We start from the raw sequence: 22336 nt of genomic DNA, 5'->3' as shown, positions 1-22336 counted from the left end.
CACATGTAATGCAAGAGGAAAGAACGGCTCGGCTGTGCTCACTACTCACGCTGTCTGCACAACTACAACCGATGACAAGAAAACAGTTGTGGGGTTTTTTGGATGGAAAGAAATGTTTTTATGTTTTCCACAACAGGATGTCAGTATCCAACTGGTCAGTACTTTACCCAGCCGTGTTTCAAACAGTAAGTACTATAAAAAAAAACTTTTTTTCTTCTTCTAATTTTCAGTATCGACGTAGTATCCTGTTGGGCTTTTTATCATTTTCATTGCAAAATGTTAACGGCTGTACGTGTTAGAATAAACTAAGGCTAAGACTGTGAAAATGATCAAACATCCAGGTGGCATGGTGGTCTATTCCATTGCCTACCAACACGGGGATCGCCGGTTCAAATCCCCGTGTTACCTCCGGCTTGGCTGGACATCCCTACAGACACAATTGGCCGTGTCTGCGGGTGGGAAGCCGGATGTGGGTTTGTGTCCCAGTCGTTGCACTAGTGCCTCCTCTGATCGGTCGCGGTGCCTGTTCAGGGGGTAGGGGGAACTGAGGGGGAATAGTGTGATCCTCCCACGCGCTATGTCCCCTTGGTGAAACTCCTCACTGGCAGGCGAAAAGAAGTGGCTGGTGACTCCACATGTAGCAGAAGAGGCATGTCTGCAGCCCTCCCCAGATCGGCAGAGAGGGTGGAGCAGCGACCGGGACGGCTCGGATGAGTGGAATAATTGGCCAGATACAATTGGGCAGAAAAAGGGGGGGGAACCCCCCCCCCAAAAAGTGATCAAACATCTTTCATCTATGCTGTTCTCTGGGCCAAAAATGCATGTGTTCAATATGTCCCTTCACTGTAGCAATCATGTATGACAGTGTTAAAAAATTATTCTAATTTTTCTTTTACTGTTGTCCGTTTACTTATTTGTTGCTGTCATTGACAAATTACACTTTTTATTGCATCCTCAGAAAAATTTAACCAACTAGTTGCAGCAGAGGATTCACCTTAAGGAGTCTTACTTCATTATTTGCTAGATACTGCTTCTTCTATATTTTTTTTCAAAACTGGAGCCAAAATAAAACATCTGAGGTGGTACAGGAAACAACAATGCAATTCAAAGGATCTACATACTCCAAACTGAACATCTTTCTTTTCCTCTTAAACGTTGGCAGTTTTGTCGCCCCAACTATGGGATATATCGTGAGGGGCTGCCACATCACTAATGACACCATTGCCATATGTGAAAAGAGTCAACACCGAGCTATTCCGCAGGACATTCCACCACAAGTAAGGAGCCTGTACTTGGCTGAAAACAAAATTTCAAAGTTAAGAGCATCAGAATTCAAAGGCCTATCAAATCTGACATTCCTCGACCTAAAACGCAACAATATTTCCAAGATCGAAAGGGATGCCTTCATTAGTCTGAAGTCACTGGAGGTGCTCAATCTGAACAATAACCATCTCCGTGAATTGGGAGATAACATGTTTTATGGTTTAAGAAATCTCACAGAGTTAAGCTTATATCGTAATCGCATCAAAACTGTATCACCCTCCTCTTTTAAGTCACTGACCAACTTAAAAAAATTGATCTTGGACAGAAATAAGTTGCATCGCTTAACATTGCAGTTCATTTTACGACAGTTGCCAAGTTTAGGAGAGTTGTCCATCCAAAATAACAATTTCAAAGCTTTTAATTCAGCAGAAGTATCAAATGGGTCAACAGCACTTGCATCACTTGATATATCTGGAAATCCTATTCAAGCCTTCACACTTACTTCAGATATTTTTCCGAACCTGAGAAGGTTAGCGCTAATATGCTGCGGTACAAAGAAAGGCATCCACTGGCATGTGGACGACTCCTCTTTCCTTGGTAGGGTCTTCACACTCGACATTAGTGGGCTTTGGCTGTCTTTCGACGGAATGAAATCTTTGCTGGAGGGCGTCAACTCTACGCTGACCAACCTGAGGATGAACAACATGCCGCGTGGCCTTGACCTTGGTGCTCTGATCAACATTTCCTGCAGAATTCCTTCGATGGCCACACTGAAAGTCCAAAACAATAACCTTGAGGTCATCACCACAAACATGCTGCAGATGTGCACAAATGTAACTGAGTTGTACATAGGGCAGAATAAGATAAAACACGTCGAGGACAACTCCCTCAGCTCTCTCCAATGGCTGCGGGTTTTGAGTCTTAAAAACAACAAGCTCGCATCGGTTCCACGTGCCATAAGGGCTCTACCGGGCCTTTTAAAGCTGGATCTCAGCTCAAATAATTTGAGCACACTTGGCTGCCAAGATTTTGCCGGTCTTACAAGACTTAGGGATCTTAAACTTCCCCAGAATCAAATCACAACCTTGCAGCCTTGTCTTTTTCAGGATTTGAATGAACTGCAGTTCCTAAGACTTCAAAACAACAGTATCATTGACCTGGGTAGGGCATTCAGAAGTTCCCTGCCAAATCTAAAAATCCTGTCTTTAAATGAAAATAAACTCACAGTTATCAAAAAGAAAGATTTTGAACACTTAAAATCACTTGAGAGTTTGTTTCTACAATCCAATCACATAAAAACAATACAAAATGCAGCTTTTGTTGGATTGGTCAATATTAATATTATTCATCTGCAAAGTAATGAACTGGAGATAACTAAAATAGAGAAAATTGCTTTCACAGGCCTAAGTAATTTAAGGATACTAAATATAATGGACAACCACATTAAATATAAATCAGACAGACCACTGCCCAATCCACCCTTTGCTAATCTGTCTAGTCTGGAGGAACTGCATATGGCTGGTCAACATCGCAGAGAAAAGGCTCATCTGCCTCGAAACTTCCTACAAGGTTTGACAAATCTGTTAGTGTTTAATGGCAGAAATATTGAGCTTACAGAATTGCACGTAAGCACATTTAACTACACACCTAATTTGAATACTCTCTACTTGAGCGCAAATGAATTCATAGATATCCCTGCAGATTTATTTTTCCCCATTCAAAAACTCACGAACCTCTACATATCTAGAACTAACCTCCGGTCTCTGGCTTTTCTCCAACACGCCAACCTCACCAAGCTCGAGTTTTTGCAGGTGAGAAAGAATGCATTCTCAGTGGTCAGTGAGACAGAGATTAAGTCTCTCCCCGCTCTGAATTACCTGGACATGCAGGGCAACAGTTTCACCTGTGACTGCGACAATGCCTGGTTCCTGAAATGGGTAGAAAGTGACAATCAGACACAAGTTTTTGACGCCTACAACTTTGAGTGCAACTACCCCTCGGAGCTAAAGGGTCTGAAACTGCTGGACATTGATGTCCGCTCCTGCATTGTTGACCTTGGCCTTCTCTGCTACATTTCTACCACATGCATGGTTCTCCTGGTTATGTCCATGTCCTTCACCTATCACCTGTTGAGATGGCAGGTGGTCTTTGCCTACTACCTCTTCCTGGGATTCCTCTTTAACACAAGGAACAAGAACAGGCGGGCTCCGTATCAGTACGACGCATTCATCTCCTACAACATCCATGATGAGCCCTGGGTCCTCAGAGAGCTGCTCCCCATGCTGGAGGGGGAGCAGGGCTGGAGACTGTGCCTGCACCACCGAGACTTCCAGCCAGGTGAGTTTAAGGTCCACCTCTTCACCTGTCGATGGCGTCCAGAGTATTTCACATCATGTTTAGCTAAGAGATAATACGCAGAAATGTCCAGGTCCAAATATGCAATTACAGCAAAGTCCATGTCAGCAAAAACCCTTTCCCTGGTGGTCAGAGGCCTCACTCACACTTAAGATTTTATGCAGTTTGTATCCAGATTAAAAACGGATGTGATTTGTTCACTCAAGTTTACACTATCAAAATGTCATTGCCAGCAGCCAGATAAAAAAATAAATAAAATAAATTCAGTCGCACTTACTCAGCTCTCGTAAATGTGTCAAATGTATCATCATTCTTTCCTGTCTATCCTTAAGTTCTAATAAGTTGTGGTGTATATGTAAGGGTTTGGAGATGATGACTGTGGCTTGGAATAATAGTTCCAGTTACACTTCATAAACATATAGCAACAATGCATTTAAACCATCTCAAAGGATGGCTTTTGCTGAATCGATAGGATTACAATTTGTCCTCAGTGTGCCTCGGCTGCATTTACACTTGGATTGCCATGCCAATAAAGTGTCAGATCAGTCAAGATGAAATGTAATTTAATGAAATGCAATACTAGATGTGAAATTTATGCAGATAAATAACACATTACCTAGTAACGACTGGAACTGTTTGGAAGACCATGCTAATGCCTGGTTAAATGGAAGCCCGAATTGAAACTGTTCAATCAATTTCATTAACACTCCAGTTGGTGTCCCCGCTGCACAATGTACAACCCTTTGGCAGAAAAAGAGCATGGATTAACTGTTGGTCTACTTGTTTGTTAATGTTTTGCTGCGCTTCAGGTAAGCCCATTGTGGACAACATCACAGATGCAATCTATGGGAGCAGAAAGACAATCTGTGTGATCAGTCACCGCTATCTTGAGAGTGACTGGTGTTCCAGAGAGATCCAGGCAGCCAGGTAACGAGCTATGTGTGTGTGTGTGGGGGGGGGGGGTTACATCACATCACATCCCACACACGTTTAATCACACTTACACATTTAAAAATTTATAATATACACCCACTTTTCTTCTATCACACTTGTATTTGATCCCTTTTGGTTTACTTGTTCATCTTGTATTTACCTATTGTTCCCACTTGTTTATTCTGTTTTATTTGTATTTCATCCTGCATCTTCTAGCTCTGTTTTTGTATTGCATTGTTCAGTTTTATTTTTATAGTCTCTATATTTCTTTGCTATTCAATTGCTGTTTGTTTTATACTTTACTTGCTCTTGCACTTTGCAGTGTTGATTTGTGCCAGGCTGCTTATAACAATGCAATTTCCCTCCCGGGGTTAATAAGGCGATACATGTTACTAAAACGATTCTCTCGGTTGCCAGTTTGAGAACCCACATTTGATCTTGATTTTGATTTGAGAGTCTAGGGTAGGTAGTACTTAAGTTTAGGCAAGATTGAGATGGTTTAGACATGTGTGGAGGAGAGATGCTGGGTATATTGGGAGAAGGATGCTGAATATGGAGCTGCCAGGGAAGAGGAAAGGCAGACCAAAGAGGAGGTTTATGGCTGTGGTGACGGAGGACAGGAAGGTGGCTGTTGTGACAGAAGAAGATGCAGAAGACAGGAAGAAATGGAAATGGATGATCCGCAATGGCGACCCCAAATGGGAGCAGCCGAAAGCAGCAGTAGTAGTAGTAAAGTTCAGGGTTAAGGTTAGGTAGTGGCTTGTAGTATAGCTATCTTAGTCTAATCACGAGGTTCCTGAGAGAACGTGTATGGAAACGCTCTCCATGTGGGCTCCCAACTGGCAACCCAAAAAGTATTTTTAGTTATGTATTATAATATCTTGTTACCAATTTATAACATATAAAGACATGAGTTATTAACTGTTAATAAAGAAACTAGTAACCACTTATAGTAAACCCTTTATAAAGTATGTCTTATTGTAAAGTGCTACCCTATCTATCTATCTATCTATCTATCTATCTATCTATCTATCTATCTATCTATCTATCTATCTATCTATCTATCTATCCCCAATGATCACTCAATCTTCCACCTGCTCTCTCTGTCTCTCGCCCCATCAAGTTTCCGTCTGTTTGATGAGCAGAAGGATGTTCTCATCCTGGTGTTCCTAGAGGAGATCCCGGCCCAGCAGCTGTCGCCTTACTACCGTATGAGGAGGCTGTTGAAGAGACGCACCTATCTGAGCTGGTCCCGGGCCGGCCAGCACACAGCACTGTTCTGGGAGAAACTCCGGCAGGCGCTGGAGACAGAGGAGAAACCCAGCGGGGACCAGTTCCTGTCGCTGGTGGAGAGACAGCCAATACAGCCAGTGGTGTGAACACTGTGGAGGACAGAAATGGCCAATAAATCCAAGTTCAATTTTAATGTCATATGCATTAGAAAATATGCATTACATTTCAATGCAATGAAAGCTTGTGATCTGGCTACTCTTGAGGGCAACATATACAATAATCATATACAAGACATACAGTACATATGTAAACATACATCTGCATATCCACCAGAACCACCTATCAGCCTACGGTAGTAGTTGACGAAATACACACATTAACCATTTAAAACATAACAAAAGTCAAAAATCATATCATAGATCATTTTAATGTAAAAAAAAAAGCACACAGGAAGTGGATGCTTTCTTTCCATATTTCTCACCACTGTGCAGTTCTCTCTAAGCCCTTCCATTTAAATTGTCCATTCGTGGTTTGGCTTTCACATTTTCAGCTTATTGTAGCATTACTTGCCATTTAACAGTTGCAACCTACACTCACTGGCCACTTTATTAGGTACACCTTGCTAGTACCGGGTTGGACCCCCTTTTGCCTTCAGAACTGCCTTAATCCTTCGTGGCATAGATTCAACAAGGTACTGGAAACATTCCTCAGAGAGTTTGGTCCATATTGACATGATAGCATCACGCAGTTGCTGCAGATTTGTCGGCTGCACATCCATGATGCGAATCTCCCGGTCCACCACATCCCAAAGGTGCTCTATTGGATTGAGATCTGGTGACTGTGGAGGCCATTTGAGTACAGTGAACTCATTGTCATGTTCAAGAAACCAACTCTGAGATGATTCGAGCTTTATGACATGGCGCGTTATCCTGCTGGAAGTAGCCATCAGAAGAAGGGAACACTGTGGTCATAAAGGGATGAACATGGTCAGCAACAATACTCAGCTAGGCTGTGGCGTTGACACGATGCTCAAACGGTACTAAGGGGCCCAAAGTGTGCCAAGAAAATATCCCCCACACCATTACACCACCACCACCAGCCTGAACCGTTGATACAAGGCAGGGTGGATCCATGCTTTCGTGTTGTTGACGCCAAATTCTGACCCTACCATCCGAATGTCGCAGCAGAAATCGAGACTCATCAGACCAGGCAACGTTTTTCCAATCTTCTATTGTCCAATTTTGGTGAGCCTGTGCGAATTGTAGCCTCAGTTTCCTGTTCTTAGCTGACACGAGTGGCACCCGGTGTGGTCTTCTGCTGCTGTAGCCCATCTGCCTCAAGGTTCGACGTGTTGTGCGTTCAGAGATGCTCTTCTGCATACCTCGGTTGTAATGAGTGGTTATTTGAGTTACTGTTGCCTTTCTGTCAGCTCGAACCAGTCTGGCCATTCTCCTCTGACCTCTGGCACCAACAAGGCATTTTCGCCCACAGAACTGCCGCTCACTGGATATTTTCTCTTTTTCGGACCATTCTCTGTAAACCCTAGAGATGGTTGTGCGTGAAAATCCCAGTAGATCAGCAGTTTCTGAAATACTCAGACCAGCCCGTCTGGCACCAACAACCGTGCCACGTTCAAAGTCACTTAAATCACCTTTCTTCCCCATTCTGATGCTCGGTTTGAACTTCAGCAGATCGTCTTGACCATGTCTAGAGGCCTAAATGCATTGAGTTGCTGCCATGTGATTGGCTGATTAGAAATTTGCGTTAACGAGCAGTTGGACAGGTGTGCCTAATAAAGTGGCCGGTGAGTGTATATATATCTAATACATCTGATGAGTGTTAAGTTCTAATTTTTCTTGATTTTTAAATTTTACATATTCTTGACAAACATTTATTGCAAAAGTTTTAGCTTTATCTTTTGTCCTTGAGAGTACAGCTATTTAAACTTAGATGTATTGCACGTTAATCACCTTGTTCATTGGCACCCAGAGAGACCTAATGGAGATATCACTTTTCTTTAGGACGTAAAAATGGATGAATGTACTATCCAAACTAAAATATAAACATTCATTTCTGTATCTTTTACATCATTTTTATATTTTTGCCTGATCAGTGTCACTACCATATGCTTTGTCTACAGTATATTCTGTAGACAAAGCATATGGTAGCCTTTACCTTTACCTCTTGCTGAAATAAAGGTAAAGGCTTACCTTTATTTCTTCACAGTAATCGCAATTGAACATACACATTTTAATCGTATTGTCTCATCAAATGAAATAAAGGATAAGTAAAGAAGCTATAGTAATGCCTAAGTCTGTACTGCACAGTACTAGTATTTTGCGGGGCCCCTCAGTAGTCACGTCATATTTTTTTCTTCCTAGTTCATGCTCTCGTTTTACTAAAACACACTGTTAAAACACAAACAACTCTTTCCTACCATAGTAAGGTAGACAACGAGCTACAACCTAATTTTCACCAAATCGAGCGTCCTTTTAGATGTGTAAGGATTGCGTTCAGGATTAAATAATGTTCTGTTGGAGAATGCATGGGTAATATCACATGTATTGTTAGTCAATGTATAGACTAATCCGGCGAAGTATCGAAGGTTAACAAGTCGCCATTACTGCGGTGGCGCTTCCCTACAATACGCACGCGTTTGAATGCAAACTGTGCTAAGAAGTGTACAATTTTCTACTTTTATCGTTGTCAAATGTAACGTTACATTTGACAACGATGACGACGATGTCTATCTAGGAAGTCGGGAAAAAGCTATGCAGTTCTCGGCTGCTCCAACAGTAGTGGCAAACTTCAAGTTTGGAAAAAGATTGAATGCGAAATACACAAGCCTTTACCCCTTGAAGATTGCCCCTGTCTGAGACCATACAGTTTACAGAGATTCCCTGGCCATGCTATTCTGGTAGCTATTGCTGGTAGCGAATACTCAAAGTAAAACTTCTTCAGGTGGCTGTTTTTCTCCATTGTCCACTTTTGGTTGTATGGCACATCCACGATAATGTGTTCATTTAGGGTCCATACCAGGTTGCAGTTTGTTCTGTTTGCGCAGTGCACTGCTACTTGGACCTGGTAATAGTAGCCTAATCCTTATGCCGTTTCCCTAAGAACATGTCTTCCATTTATCTGTTTTACATCATATTTTTTTGATTCAATCATTTTTAGCAGACTGCCATCATGTGCCTCAAGCTTCTTTAGTGTAGGACACTTAATCTCAAGGATGGGTATCTGTGTCAATGAGGCCATCGAGGCTGACCCTGAGCCAGTTTTCTTTCTCATGCACAAGACCTGTCGTTTCCACTGTTTGCCCTGTGGTGTCCTAAAACATTTTCTTGCCAAAGGCTCAGATGTTTGACCGTACCGAGTGGCTGTTTCCAAAAAACTTGCAGTTCAATTTTCTTTCCACCCAGTTGCTTAGGTCTGCTTTTTTTGGCACTTCAGATGCCTCGCCACTGGTTATTCTTGTTAGATTCACAGATGGAAGTCACCGACGTCTCTGTACTAAACTTGAAGTACGTAATAAAATAACAGGAGCGAAGCAGACTTTCATTGTGCTGTAATCCGACTTTATTTCAGAGAGAGAGTGCAGAATAAGAATAAGACAGTGATGCCCAATATATAAACACTGGCGCCCTGTAACGGCACCCTAGGAAAGTGTCCAGGGCAGACAAACACAGAATACATCGATCACATCTCCTCCCCACTTATTTAGCTCGGAGTTCCACGAAAAACCTGGATGCATATTTATATCTCCTGAATAACACCCGAATATTCCCGCAGAACAACACGGAATACTTTACCAACGCTCACCCAGGTTGTGTAACATGTGCAAGTCCTGTTTTTTTAATGCATGTTTTAAGTTATGTTATCTGTTTTAAATTGCCCAACTCACTAACTAACCTACTGTGGCGAGTGCCCCTTTAACCCAAAGTCCATTACAGATTGAGGCAGTCTGGGGGTTTTCCACTTGAAGTGGCTGCGACCAACGGCTTTCATTTTAACCACTCCCGGGTGCCCTGCATGCAGCTCTTTCAGCAGTTGTGGTCTCAACTTTGGGGGTACAATAACCTGGTTGCCCCACAGAAGGCACCCTGGAACCAAGGTGAGCTCCTCTCTCCTTGAGCAATAGGGCATCAGTGCATCGTCTCGGTCCTTGACTACTGGAAACTGCCCCGACAAGACCATGTCCATCACGTGAGAGAGCACCAGGTCATACCTTGTTTCTTTGCGAATATCTGTGCTGCACACCGGCAGGGAGTCCAGGTGGTGTAACAGCACGGTATCCACAGAACCTGGCTTGTCCTTGTGATCCACCTGCAATGGCAGGCGTGAGAGGCCATCCGCATTTCCATGTTCAGCTGCACTCCTGTATTGGATAGTGTAGTTGTGAGCTGCCAATACAAGGGCCCATCGCCACAGCCTTGCAGCTGCTATAAAAAAATGGCGTACGCCGAATTTGATCCCCAAAGCCTCGCGTTCAATTTGAGCATAATTTTGCTCAGCTTTGCTCAAGATTCTGGAGGCGAATGCTATGGGCCTCTCTTAACCACCAGGCATCACATGAGAAATCACCGCGCCCACTCCGTTAAGCGAGGCATCACATGCCAGTACGATCGGCAGTTGGGGGTCATAATGAGTTAACGCTCTCAGAGAGGAGCTGTTCTTTTTGTTCTTTTCATGCTCTGGGGACCACTCCCACTTTGCCCCTGTATGCAGTAGTTTGTAAAGGGGGCTGAGTGTTGTCGCCATGTTTGGGATGAATCTGCCATAATAATTTATCAGTCCTAGAAAGGAGCGAAGTTGGCTTACATTCGTTGGTGCAGGGGCCTCGGCAATAGCCTTGAGTTTTTCTGGGGATTTGTGGAGGCCTGTGGCATCGATGGTGTGTCCCAGATATTCCAGTGAGTCCCTGAAAAACTCACACTTTTTCTTCTGCACCCGGAGGCCAAAGTTCCCCAAGCGACTCAGCACTGTCTCCAAGTTTTTTAGATGATCAGCGTCGTCCTGTCCAGTCACTAAAATGTCATCCAGAAAACAGTGCACATTGGGAAGCCCCTGAAGAACTTGGTTCATTACTCTTTGGAAGATCAAAGGCGCTGACGTTATTCCAAATGGCAGCCGGTTGTAGTGGAACATTCCCTTATGCGTGGTGATGGTAACTGCGAGAGTCCTCCTGTACCGGCACCTGCAGGTAAGCATGGGAGAGATCCAGTTTGCTGAAACGCCGCTGCCCCCCCCCCCCCCCCCCGCTAGGGAAGCAAACAGATCTTCTATCCGGGAAATTGGACAATGTTCAGCACAAAGGGTGGGGTTGAGAGTTACCTTAAAATCCCCGCAGATGCGTACATCCCTTTTTCTTCATGATCAGCACAATGGGGGTGGCCCGCTCACTGAATTGCACTGGGGAAATAACACCTAGTTGTTGCAGGCGCTCCAGTTCTGCTTCCACTTTGGGCCTGAGTGCATATGGGACAATACGAGTGTAACCCACATGATTACATGTACCCTGTGACATATGTAAGTTCCACTAGTAGCCTCTAGGAGGCACACGAGCTACAGAGTTTAAACCATAACAAACAACCGTCAACAGACTGGAAGACTGGAAAAGAGAAATACGGATATTTTGAAATACGGACAACTTTGACTACGGATACTTGAATTACGGATATTTGAACTACAGGACATTTGAACTACGACATAAAGATTCCCCCCACGAAGCTTCCTTGGTGAGCTGCTAGCCAAAGCTAAAAGTAAACAGCTTTCTGTGTTCCATGTAATCATAGCCATTTACGTAGGATATCTTGATTTTATCCAAAGACAGATGATCTCCTGTTGAAGGAAGAAGGAAGACTCTTGTCTCTTGTGTGTTGCACGCTGCTGGAATCCTGGTGAGCTAAGAGTTTAAAATCTTGAAATCTAAAGACAGACAATTTTCGATTGGTTGCTAAGCTAAGCTAACCCAGCTAAAACTTATATCTATGATCCTTAGCAGTTTCCCATATGATTCAGAGCTTTAAAACCAGTCAGGACACCCGATCCATAGGGTTTATTTGATGTAGGAATGTTAAGACATTTTAATATAATAATATGCTTGTTGTTAAAAAAAACTGTGAGCTCCGGTTGCCACTAGCCACCGAGCCAACTCGGGCTACATAGCATCCATGGAAACCATAGCAGCCAGCTAGATGTGAATTCACGTTGATAGTGCCGTCTGACCGTCATGCAGCCTGGCTGCGATGACTTTGTTTTTAACTGTTCTGACAGCAATAGGCTGTTGTCATTCAACCGCATATTAGTTATATGTAGGAAATGATTTGATTCTGAGAATTGACTCTAGATTTGGGTATTTTATTTTGTTTGTAATTGTTTGATAGAGATTGCAATTAATAAGGAATCTGTACAATTTTGTGCAGACTGGTTTTTTTAGTACCCCGAACAACCCCCCTTGCTACACCTTTTGGAACCCTTGGATACCCCTTTTTGGATTGCCCCCATCATCGCCCTGGATTTGGATTCATCATCATCGCCCTCTACATCAACTTGCCCCTGTGATTGTGGTAGGATCTGGACATTGCACCTTGCACAAATTAGAAGACTGAATCATTCCCCCTTTTCTTTTCTTTATTTTCTTTGAGTGCACTCATACTTTATTTTGGATTATTTTGTTTAATTTGTTAATGTAGAATATGGTTGCATAAGTAATATATTACAAGGGTATAAAATAGAATATAGATAGATCTAGACAATAAATAGAATATTAGGAAGAACTTTTAAAAAAGTACAGTAGAATAGAATATATATATATATATATATATATATATATATATATAATATAACACACCTCATTTAGTAATGATATTGAAATAACTTGACTTTGAACTGTTGAAATAAATAATTTTTTTTATTGTAAACTATACCCACGAGTGTGTGTGTTGTCTTTGGGGTGAGTACTAGAATCTGGCCTAGAAAAAAACCTATACAAATCTCCACTGAACTTAGACATTAGACTGTAAACTGTGTCCCTGCGCAAGCATAGGCCCATTCCCCTGTCGTGCAGGTTACACGAGCATGACAGAAATTCGGTTGATGTTCTGGCTTCAGTGTCAGTGCTACTTCACAGCCTTTCAGAGTTCCCAGTTCATCTTTGAGTACATCTGCATGTCGGTGTAGCACAGCCTCCAACGTGTCTCCCCGTATGTGATGTATGGATCTGACAGTTTCTATGGCTCTCCAGTTCAGTCTCAATCTTCTCAGCCACTCCCGCCTGAAAAGGGGTGGCGCATTACCTTTCACCACATATAGGAGGAGTCGTGCTCTTTGTTTGTTTATCTGCACCCTAACTTTCAGGACCCCAACATTGGTGATCACTTGACCTGAGTAGGCTTTCAGTAGGATGTGGGTGTGGCGCAGGGGAACGTGGCTGAATTTTGCTTTGAACAACTCTTCTGAAATAACGGAGACCGCTACACCAGTGTCTAGTTCCATCTCTGTTGTTAGCCCCTCTACTTTTGGTCTGACCCACATTACTGAATAGGCCGGATTGTCCTGCTGTACGACATCTTCATTCACAGCTATATCTACCTTGTGCGGGGCTAATTCAGCGTCTGAGTCAGTATCAGTGTCACTCGGCTTGGCACTGGTGTCCCATTTATTTAACTGTCTCTTGGAACGATCTTTCCCTTTCTGCCCTTTTATTTTCCACATTGCGTTACCTGCCTTATTTCCCTGCTTGCTCTCTCTGCATGCGCGCGAAATGTGGCCTTTCTTACCGCAGCGGTGGCAGAGCTGATCTTTGTAGAAACAGTCACTCTCGGTATGATTTGTCCTGCCACATCGAGTGCATCTCCTCCCCGGAGTGACTGGAAGAAACATGGCATTCACTTTCAAGGAGCCGCTGAGCTGCTGGGACTCCCTTGCGAGGGCAGGCTCCGTTAACGGCTTCTTCTGAATGGACTCACTGTTGAGACCACAAACAAACCTGTCCCTCAGAGCATCATGTAAATAAGCCCCAAACTCACAGTGCTCCGACAGTTTTTTTTAGATCAGCAATACACTGTGCTATCGTTTCCCCCTCCGCTTGGTTCCTTTTGTGAAAGCGATATCCTTCAGCGATCACAATGGGCTTCGGGGAGAAATGGGCGTGCAATACAGCCAGCCTGATCATATGTGTTCCCCCCCTGGCCTGTCTGGGGCAATTAAGCTGCACAATAGTCCATAAATTGTCGGCCCGATCACACTTAAAAAAAACCTGACAGCTTCTTCTCCCCCTCAATCCCATTTGCCAGCACAAAATTCTCAAACCTCTCTACGTGTCGACCACTGCTCCGCCGCCTCGTGATCCCCGCCATCTCTCTTTGAAGTGATACCGGCACTGCTAACTAGCACTGTTAACCTAGCCACACGTTGCTAACTTGCTAACGCGGATTCTTCGTTACCACAGCGTTGTAGGGAACGCCAGGTGTACCGTAGTCGTCGCCCATTTGTTAGATTCGCAGATGGAAGTCACCGACTTCTCTGCACTAAACCTGAAGTACGTGATAAAATAACAGGAGCGAAGCGGACTTTCATTGTGCTGTGATCCGACTTTATTCCAGCGAAAGAGTGCAGAATAAGACGACCCGGAAACAGTGATACCCAGTATATAAAAACTGGCGCCCTCTAACGGCAACATAGGGAAGTGTCCAGAGCAGTAAGTCTTATTTATGATCCGCATATTTCATTTGGCAAAGATTTTACGCCGGATGCCCTTCCTGACGCAACCCTCCCCATTTATCCGGGCTTGGGACCGGCACTAAGGATGCACTGGCTTGTGCATCCTCAGTGGCTGGGAAGTGTCCAGAGCAGACAAACACAAAATACATCACAATTCTAATTTTTCTCTGGTCTAGCCAAAATGGACAATTCTGGCCCTTTGTTTTTGTGTCTATTTTCTCTCCATTTAATATTCTTCGTTGTTTTTCATGAGTGGGTCGTTGAGTTAATGGTGATATGTACGACGCGGCTGTGGCCAACAACAACTGAGAATGGGGGCGACACGGTGGCCAAGTGGTTAACGCTGTTGCCTCCCAGCAAGAAGGTCCCGCGTTCGAACCCCAGGCCGTCCGAAGTCCTTTCTATGTGGAGTTTGCATGTTCTCCCTGTGTCAGTGTGGGTTTCCTCTGGGTGCTCCGGTTACCTTGCATCATCAAAAAGACATGCAGTTAGGGTTAATGCTCCTGACCAAGGCAATGGAAAGAAGAACTGGAGCTGGGCACTGCACCACAGCTGCCCACTGCTCCTATACAATAGGATGGGTTAAATGCAGAAAACAAATTTCATTATAACCTGTACAATGACAAACCAAAGTGTTTTTCGCTCTTCTAAAGACGTCGTTATGTTGTAAGTTCGGCAAGTGTGATCTTTATAGCAGTGACTGCAACACTTTTATGACTCTTCACAGCAGTCTGTTTTCCTAGTAATCATTTCATTTAGGCATCAACTGCGCAGTGCAGTTCACTGTTGCTGGTCGTTTTAAAGCTGCATGCTTTCATTTCTTGCATTCGCTACTGACATGACGTTATGCTACGTCTGATTGTGATGGTTAGGCCGGGGCCTGCTTTGGCCATGTTACATTGGGGTCCGGCGCTGACTTGTTGCGCTTTGTGTACATTAGGTAATATGCATACATTTGGCACAAAATTGGCCATTTTTTCTATGCAAATGAGCCTCATTACAAAAAAACAAAAAAAAGCCCCATTCACAAACCACAGCACTAATAGCCACGCGCAGTTAGAGTGAAAAATGACGGACGTCTTCAGAGTTGGTGGTAAGTGACACCCAGACTTCCTAGTGATCATGGCAGCAGTGACTGTAGCCAGCCAAAGGCATCGTCATGCCAGGCGTGCTCATGAGCGGATATTTCGCAGGAGAATATCACTTTTTGATTTGACTGAGACCGAAATATCTTTTGTGAATTGGCTGTTGAGACGAGGCAGGTATCAGCTGCAGGTGATGTGCAATTCATGGTGCAGTGGCTGTAATCCATTCTTGAATCCGCCTGTCAATACAGAGTGAGACTTGGAAAAACGAGACATCCGCAGATAGAAACAGATGAGAGAGGACGGGGGAATTAACAGATAATTGGAATAGGTATACTTACAATTAAATGAAGTTCTCTTTCAAAGCAAACATTCCGAGATATGACGGACTCGGGCTGTTTGAAAAGCAGGGATGAAAAAAATAATTGTGCACCAGTTGTATGCGGTGGGGACCAGCGCACAGGAAGTCGTGATGCAATTATGGTGAAAGTTACAAACCTTGGTTAAGATCAAAATTGTTTTATCGTGTGAGTATAACTACTGCACCTCTGTAATAAAACATATGGGGAACTATTAACTGGCGGCCTGTCCAGGGTGTCTCCCTGCCTGCCACCCAGTGTCTGCTGGGATAGGCCCCAGCATCCCTGCAACCCTGAGGTCAGGATAAGCGGTTTGGATAATGTGGATGGATACTACTTTCAGCTGCTCCCTTTAGGGGTCGCCACAGCAGATCGTCTGTTTCCATCTCTTCCTGTCCTCTGCATCTTCCTCTGCCACAGAAGCCACCTGCATGCCCTCTCTCACCACATCCATATATACCCAGCATCTCTCCTCCACACATGTCGTAACCATCTTAATCTTGCCTCTTGCTTTGTCTCCAAACCGTCCAACCTGAGCAGTCCCTCTAATATAATCGTTCCTAATTCTGTCCTTCTTCGTCACTCCCAATGAAAATCTTAGCATCTTCAACTCTGCCACCTCCAGCTCCGCCTCCTGTCTTTTCGTCAGTGCCACTGTCTCCAAACCATATAACATAGCTGGTCTCACAGCCATCTTGTAGACCTTCCCTTTAACTCTTGCTGGTACCCTTCTTTTGCAAATCACTCCTGACACTCTTCTCCACCCACTCCACCCTGCCTGCACTCTCTTCTTCATCTCTCTTCTGCACTCCCCGTTACTTTGGACAGTTGACCCCAAGTATTTAAACTCACATGCCTTCGTCACCTCTACTCCTTGCATCCTCACCATTCCGCTGTCCTCCCTCTCATTCACGCATATGTATTCTGTCTTGCTCCTACTGACTTTCATTCCTCATCTCTCCAGTGCATACCTCCACCTCCCCAGGCTCTCCTCAACCTGCTTCCTACTCTTGCTACAGACTACAATGTCATCCGCAAAAATCATAGTCCACGGAGACTCCTGCCTGATCTCATCCGTCAACCTGTCCATCACCATTGCAAACAAGAAAGGGCTCAGAGCCGATCCTGATGTAATCCCACCTCCACCTTGAACCCATCTGTCATTCCAACCGCACACCTCAACACTGTCACACTTCTTATTGACTATATACTATTAACTATATAACCATTTATTTCACAAAGACACACATGTGATGATGTCAGTGAGAATGAGGAGTATATTGAGGACCTTTGTCAGGGCCTAGAGGGTACTATATCACGTTTTGGCACTATATGACTTAATCTTGCATATTTGGCCATCCTAGAGGGCACTTTATCAAGTTTTATCTACCATAGCTACATTCAAGATGGCACTTTTTATTTTATTTTTTCATTTTCCCCTTTTTCTTCCCAAGTGGATCAGGCCAATCACCCCGCTCTCTGAGCCATCCCAGTCGCTGCTCCATGCCCTCTGCTGATCTGGGGAGGCCTGCAGACTACCACATGCTTCCTCCAATACATGTGGAGTCACCAGGCGCTTCTTTTCACCTGACAGTGAGGCGTCTCGCCAGGGGGGCATAGCCTGTGGGAGGATCACGCTATTCCCCCTCCCCCCTGAGCAGGTGCCCCAACCGACCACAGGAGGCGCTATTGCAGCGACCAGAACACATACCCACATCTGGCTTCCCACCTGCAGACACAGCCAATTGTGTCTGTAGGGACGCCCGACCAAGCCAGAGGTAACACGGGGATTCGAACCGGTGATCCCTGTGTTGGTAGGCAACAGAATAGACCGCTACGCTACCTGGACGCCCCCCGAGATAGTACTTTTGCGGCATTTTTTTCATCCACCAGTGTTGGAAAGTATTATTCTTGCAACTGCATTTATAATCTTTTTTTTTAATTTATTCTTTTACTTGAACGTAGCTTAACCATGCCATGTAATATGCTAATTCAGTAAACTTTAGCAACAAATATTACTGGGACCACTACAGAAAATTGCAGATCAACATTTAATATTCAGATATTCATATTATAGACACTACGACCGACCATCCCTGTAACAAACTGGCCAGAATCTAGAACATTGAACATACACGGTCCAGCCATTTTGACCCAGTCTTGTTTGGCCTCAGTCATAAATAAAAACAATTCATTGTACAGTGAAATAAGTTATTGTGAAGCATTACTTTGCAGTCTTGATGATTCAATATCACAGTTTACATTAAAAAGATGTGGAAAGACAAGATACTGTATAATAACATTCTTATCGATTAAGGGGGACGTCTGAAAAACAAAAATTGTTTTATCACTTTTTGATAGCATCGCCCACAGGTCACAACACTGGGGAACGAAGCCAAATATTGCAAGGAAAGTAAATATCAGCTAAAAACACTTTGTGGTACACCCTTAAAACATTTTCACATGTGATATTAAAACACCAGTTAGCGTGTATTAAGAAAACTTTCTGTTTACAAAACAGATACACGTTACAGGGCCAGAGGTTATGAATCGATAACAAACTACCTGGCCCTCTATTCTCTTTTTTCACCATTGGCAATGGAGGTGAGTGAATAAATGGGGGGGGGGGGCGTTTCAGATGCTGTGAATAAGGTGAAGGTGTCGAAGAGTTGTGTTTTTTTTTAAACTGGAGTAAAAGAAAAACTTCATCTTCCAGAGAGAAGCCAGCAGATTTCTTTCATTTAGTTTTGAGCCCACCTCTTCTGGTCACTGCAGGAAACCACAAATACACATTCATTACACCCAAAGAACAAGCTGGACTGAAGGCTGGCATGCAAAAGAAAAAAGAAAAAGATGACCCTTTTGGGATACTTTCTATAGCCACTCCACAAATGCCCAAATCAACAGCGCTTCTACTCGTTTCAAATTAAACTGCATTGCCATCTAAGAGAGTTCAGGTGAATTTTGGCGTTGTGAACAATAACAGCATTGATGGGGGATGGCAAACATCACATACAATCCCAAAATTTGCTCAAATCTTTCATGCATTTTTGAGGGGCTAAACATTTTACTTGATGTAAAAATGGGATAAACTGCGGTGGAAATGCGTTTGCTGGTGTGACTGCGGAATTTAATCCCACTAGCAGCTGGGGTTTTTTACCCAGTGGTACTTGGCCAAGTACCCCACTCTTCCGAGCCATCCCGGTCGCTGCTCCACCTCCTCTGCCGATCCCGGGAGGGCTGCAGACTACCACATGCCTCCTCTGATACATGTGGAGTTGCCAGCTGCTTCTTTTCACCTGACGGTGAGGAGTTTCACCAGGGGCACGTAGCACGTGGGAGGATCACGCTATTCCCCCCAGTTCCCCCTCCCCCCTGAACAGGCGCCCCGACCGACCAGAGGAGGTGCTACTGCAGCAACCAGGACACATACCCACATCTGGCTTCCCACCCGCAGACACAGCCAATTGTGTGTGTAGGGACGCCCAACCAAGCCGGAGGCAACAGGGGGATTCAAACCGGCGATCCCCGTGTTGATGGGCAGCGGAATAGACCGCCCCACCCCCCGGACGCCCCAGCAGCTGGTTTTTAATTCCAATTTCCCGTGGGTACGGAGCCCGGGAGCTGCCATAGATGTAATTTTTGATAAAGTACCCATGAGTCTTATAACTCGCAGGTGCACATTAGTAAAGTGCACGCCCCCACTGCGGCCAAGGGTACCGGTGCCTGGAGTGGCCAAAAAGCATGAGAGGGTCGCAACTCAGCAATTCTTTCTCACAATTTATATTGCACATTAAAACGTCGTTACAGTACAAATCCTATATTACATAAATGTTGGTGAATATGTGACGCAAGTCCTGATTTGATAACATTGTTTCCATGATAGGTTTGCTGCTCAAAATGTTCCTAACTATGACCAGATATACAACTGTAAGTTAGTCGTTTCGCTGAACATTACTGTACATCGTGACACATTGACAATTTGGAGTTGGAGTTATTTTACTGTACATTTTTTGAGAAAAATAAAGGGAAAGTCAGCTGAAATTACATTATAAGAATCATAATTTTCTCATATTTAAACTGTTGTAAAAAAAAAAAGAAAAAAAAAGGTCCTTAAGAGGTTTCGCTGAAATTTTCAATGGAGTCCTGTTCAGAATGATCCCTACTATGAACAGGACTGGATCAACAGGATCATTGTCATTTATCGTATCATTTACGGTTTGCAGATTCTTAATAATAATAAATTAAACTTATATAGCGCTTTTCTAACACTCAAAGTTGCTTTACAATAAATGGGGTGAAACAAGACAACAGATAAATATAACACAAACATACAGGGGTGGATGGGAAGGGGGGGCTACAAGCACTTGGAAACTGTTTGGGGTTGGGTCACGACACACAATCATTGTGACTAGAACAGAAAATTAGAAACCGGACTGTACTCACTTCACACACTTCATGGCCTTTATAGTCGCATCCTTGGAGGGGTCAGCACATATAAATCTTGATGGGGTGTAGAAGCTGCACGGGCCAACAGATAAAGCAGTGTGAACACACTTCCAGATACTACATGAGTGCACTTCATTGCACTCCATGTACACCCAGTTTAAAGGGAGAGTTTACAGTTTGGGCTATTTTCTGGATTCTCGGGAACGTGCTACATTGCCCCAGACCATTTTACATAGAGCGTGAACTTGGGTATGAACATGCATTCAGCACAAGCAGCCACGTCTAATACAGAGGCGAGCAAGCCAGTAAACCCTTCCTCTGAAAAGGCACCAAAATGCACTTCTAGTGACTCACATGACGGCGCTCATGTCACAGGAACCATTGATGGTCTGGAACGTGTAGCCCGTCAGATGCTTGCATTGCAACGGACGCCTCGTGTACCCCAGGCAACAGCTTGCTGCAGAAAATAAGGATGCAATCATGTGTACACACACAAACATACACACACACACACACACACAAAGATGCCAAGCAAAGGTATGAGTGTTTTTCATTTGAATGGCAAGTTTACTGGTAGTTTACTGAAAGTTAACTGAATGACTGAAGGTGGACAAAAAAAAAAGCCAACATGGTTTCTTCTCCAGCTAGGCTACTACACACACTTGCCCCCCCACCCCACCCCAAGCACACCAAAACATTTGACCCTGGCATTTCATTAAGATGGTAAAGCCGCTTCACTGCTGCAGAGAAGCGCATGGCTCCCACGTCCCCCCGTGTCCCAGTGCCACCAGACCCGCTTACCTGACTGTGTGCCGCTGATGAAGGTCGTGAGGATGAGGAGTGCGCAGAGAGCTGCCAGGACAGGTAGTTTACGAGCTGCCATAACGTCACCGTTTGTTAGACTTATCTCTGGGTGTGTGTGGGTGTGTGTGTGTGTGTGTGTGTGGTCTCTTCTCCCGACAGGTGAAATGTTTTCTGTGTCAGCCAGACACGGATGCTGCCTCTTAAGTAGGACCTGTGTGGGACTTTCCCTCTGGGTTGGATTGTGCAACGCCAAGCCGTGCACGCGGCGCTCCGAAAGGGAGGGCGAGCTACGTAGCAGCTAAGCCCCGCCCACAAATTCCTTCTGTAGAAGGTCAATAACGAGTGTGCGCTTACCTGTACTCCTGCTTGCGTGAACTTTCCTGTGTGTGTGTGTGTGTGTGTGGTTTTGTATGTTTCTGCTGTATACCACGAGTGTCAGATTCTGTGCATTTCAGCGCACCTGTGTATTTTGTTTATGGCACTTTTGTTTATTTTATTTCACTAACTCAGTTTTAAACGTGTTTGTACTTTTCTAGAATTTGCCTGTACTTGTATTTATTTATTTATTTTGTGAGGAGATTTTTTATTGATTTCGTTGTTTTATTGTGTGAAGCACTTTGTGTTACATTTGTTTGTATGAAAAAGTGCTATACAAATAAAATCTGATTGATTGATTGATTGTATTTCAGATGTGTTTTTATGCGCGTGTGTGTTACAGAAAAAAATGAATTGTGTGTTTTCACCTGCATGCATGCCTGGGTTAACCTGTCCGGAAGCAACCGAATTTACTTTCACTACTTCCTCTTACAGGTTGAAGTGAATCCCTTTGCACTGAACAAGACAGACTCTCATGACGCGTGTGCACGCCTGCGTGTGTGTGTGTGTGTGTGGGCGAGAGAGACAGAGTGAAGAGGTGGAAAAGGATGGAAAACAGAAACAATCCATCAAAGACAAGCCAGTGTCCTGTGACCTGTCGCGGTGAAGCGGGAGAAATGTCTCACAAGAATGTAAGCATTATCACACCTTCGCTAGGCGGGGCGGGGGGGGGTAGCAGGCGGCTTTAAAAGCGCTGATGTTTATCGGAGGAAATGCACAGTTTTGATGACAAACACTACGGAGGACACGCGATAA

The 22336-nt window shown here is 44.1% G+C and overlaps 2 protein-coding genes across 2 annotated transcripts; one reads left to right on the top strand and one right to left on the bottom strand.

The window, feature by feature from the left end:
- Window positions 1-57: 57 nt before the first annotated feature.
- On the top strand, window positions 58-5930 carry LOC130129622 (toll-like receptor 13). The gene is made up of 4 exons (XM_056299213.1): window positions 58-185; window positions 3398-3600; window positions 4428-4545; window positions 5675-5930. The coding sequence occupies exons 1-4, from the start codon at window positions 103-105 to the stop codon at window positions 5928-5930; spliced, it is 660 nt and encodes a 219-aa protein (XP_056155188.1). The 5' UTR covers window positions 58-102.
- Window positions 5931-17996: 12066 nt separating this feature from the next.
- On the bottom strand, window positions 17997-21378 carry ccl20b (chemokine (C-C motif) ligand 20b). Its single transcript, XM_056299771.1, has 4 exons — window positions 21203-21378; window positions 20756-20858; window positions 20399-20473; window positions 17997-18721 (listed from the first exon to the last, which is right to left on the bottom strand). The coding sequence occupies exons 1-4, from the start codon at window positions 21282-21284 to the stop codon at window positions 18694-18696; spliced, it is 288 nt and encodes a 95-aa protein (XP_056155746.1). The 5' UTR covers window positions 21285-21378; the 3' UTR covers window positions 17997-18693.
- Between the last annotated feature and the right edge of the window lie 958 nt (window positions 21379-22336).

This window comes from Lampris incognitus, chromosome 19, assembly GCF_029633865.1.
Source record: "Lampris incognitus isolate fLamInc1 chromosome 19, fLamInc1.hap2, whole genome shotgun sequence".
NCBI lineage: Eukaryota > Metazoa > Chordata > Actinopteri > Lampriformes > Lampridae > Lampris > Lampris incognitus.
This window is presented reverse-complemented; position numbering and strand designations above follow the sequence as displayed.

Excerpts from the sequence above, each read along its gene's own strand:
- LOC130129622 (XM_056299213.1), top strand. The coding sequence starts at position 103 with ATGGAAAGAAATGTTTTTATGTTTTCCACAACAGGATGTCAGTATCCA. Across the intron at positions 3,601-4,427 it reads CCACCGAGACTTCCAGCCAG|GTAAGCCCATTGTGGACAAC; the intron begins GTGAGTTTAAGG and ends GCTGCGCTTCAG. Across the intron at positions 4,546-5,674 it reads AGAGAGATCCAGGCAGCCAG|TTTCCGTCTGTTTGATGAGC; the intron begins GTAACGAGCTAT and ends CGCCCCATCAAG.
- ccl20b (XM_056299771.1), bottom strand. The coding sequence starts at position 21,284 with ATGGCAGCTCGTAAACTACCTGTCCTGGCAGCTCTCTGCGCACTCCTC. Across the intron at positions 20,474-20,755 it reads TGTGACATGAGCGCCGTCAT|CTTCTACACCCCATCAAGAT; the intron begins GTGAGTCACTAG and ends TGGCCCGTGCAG. Across the intron at positions 18,722-20,398 it reads AAGGCCATGAAGTGTGTGAA|TGACCAGAAGAGGTGGGCTC; the intron begins GTGAGTACAGTC and ends GGTTTCCTGCAG.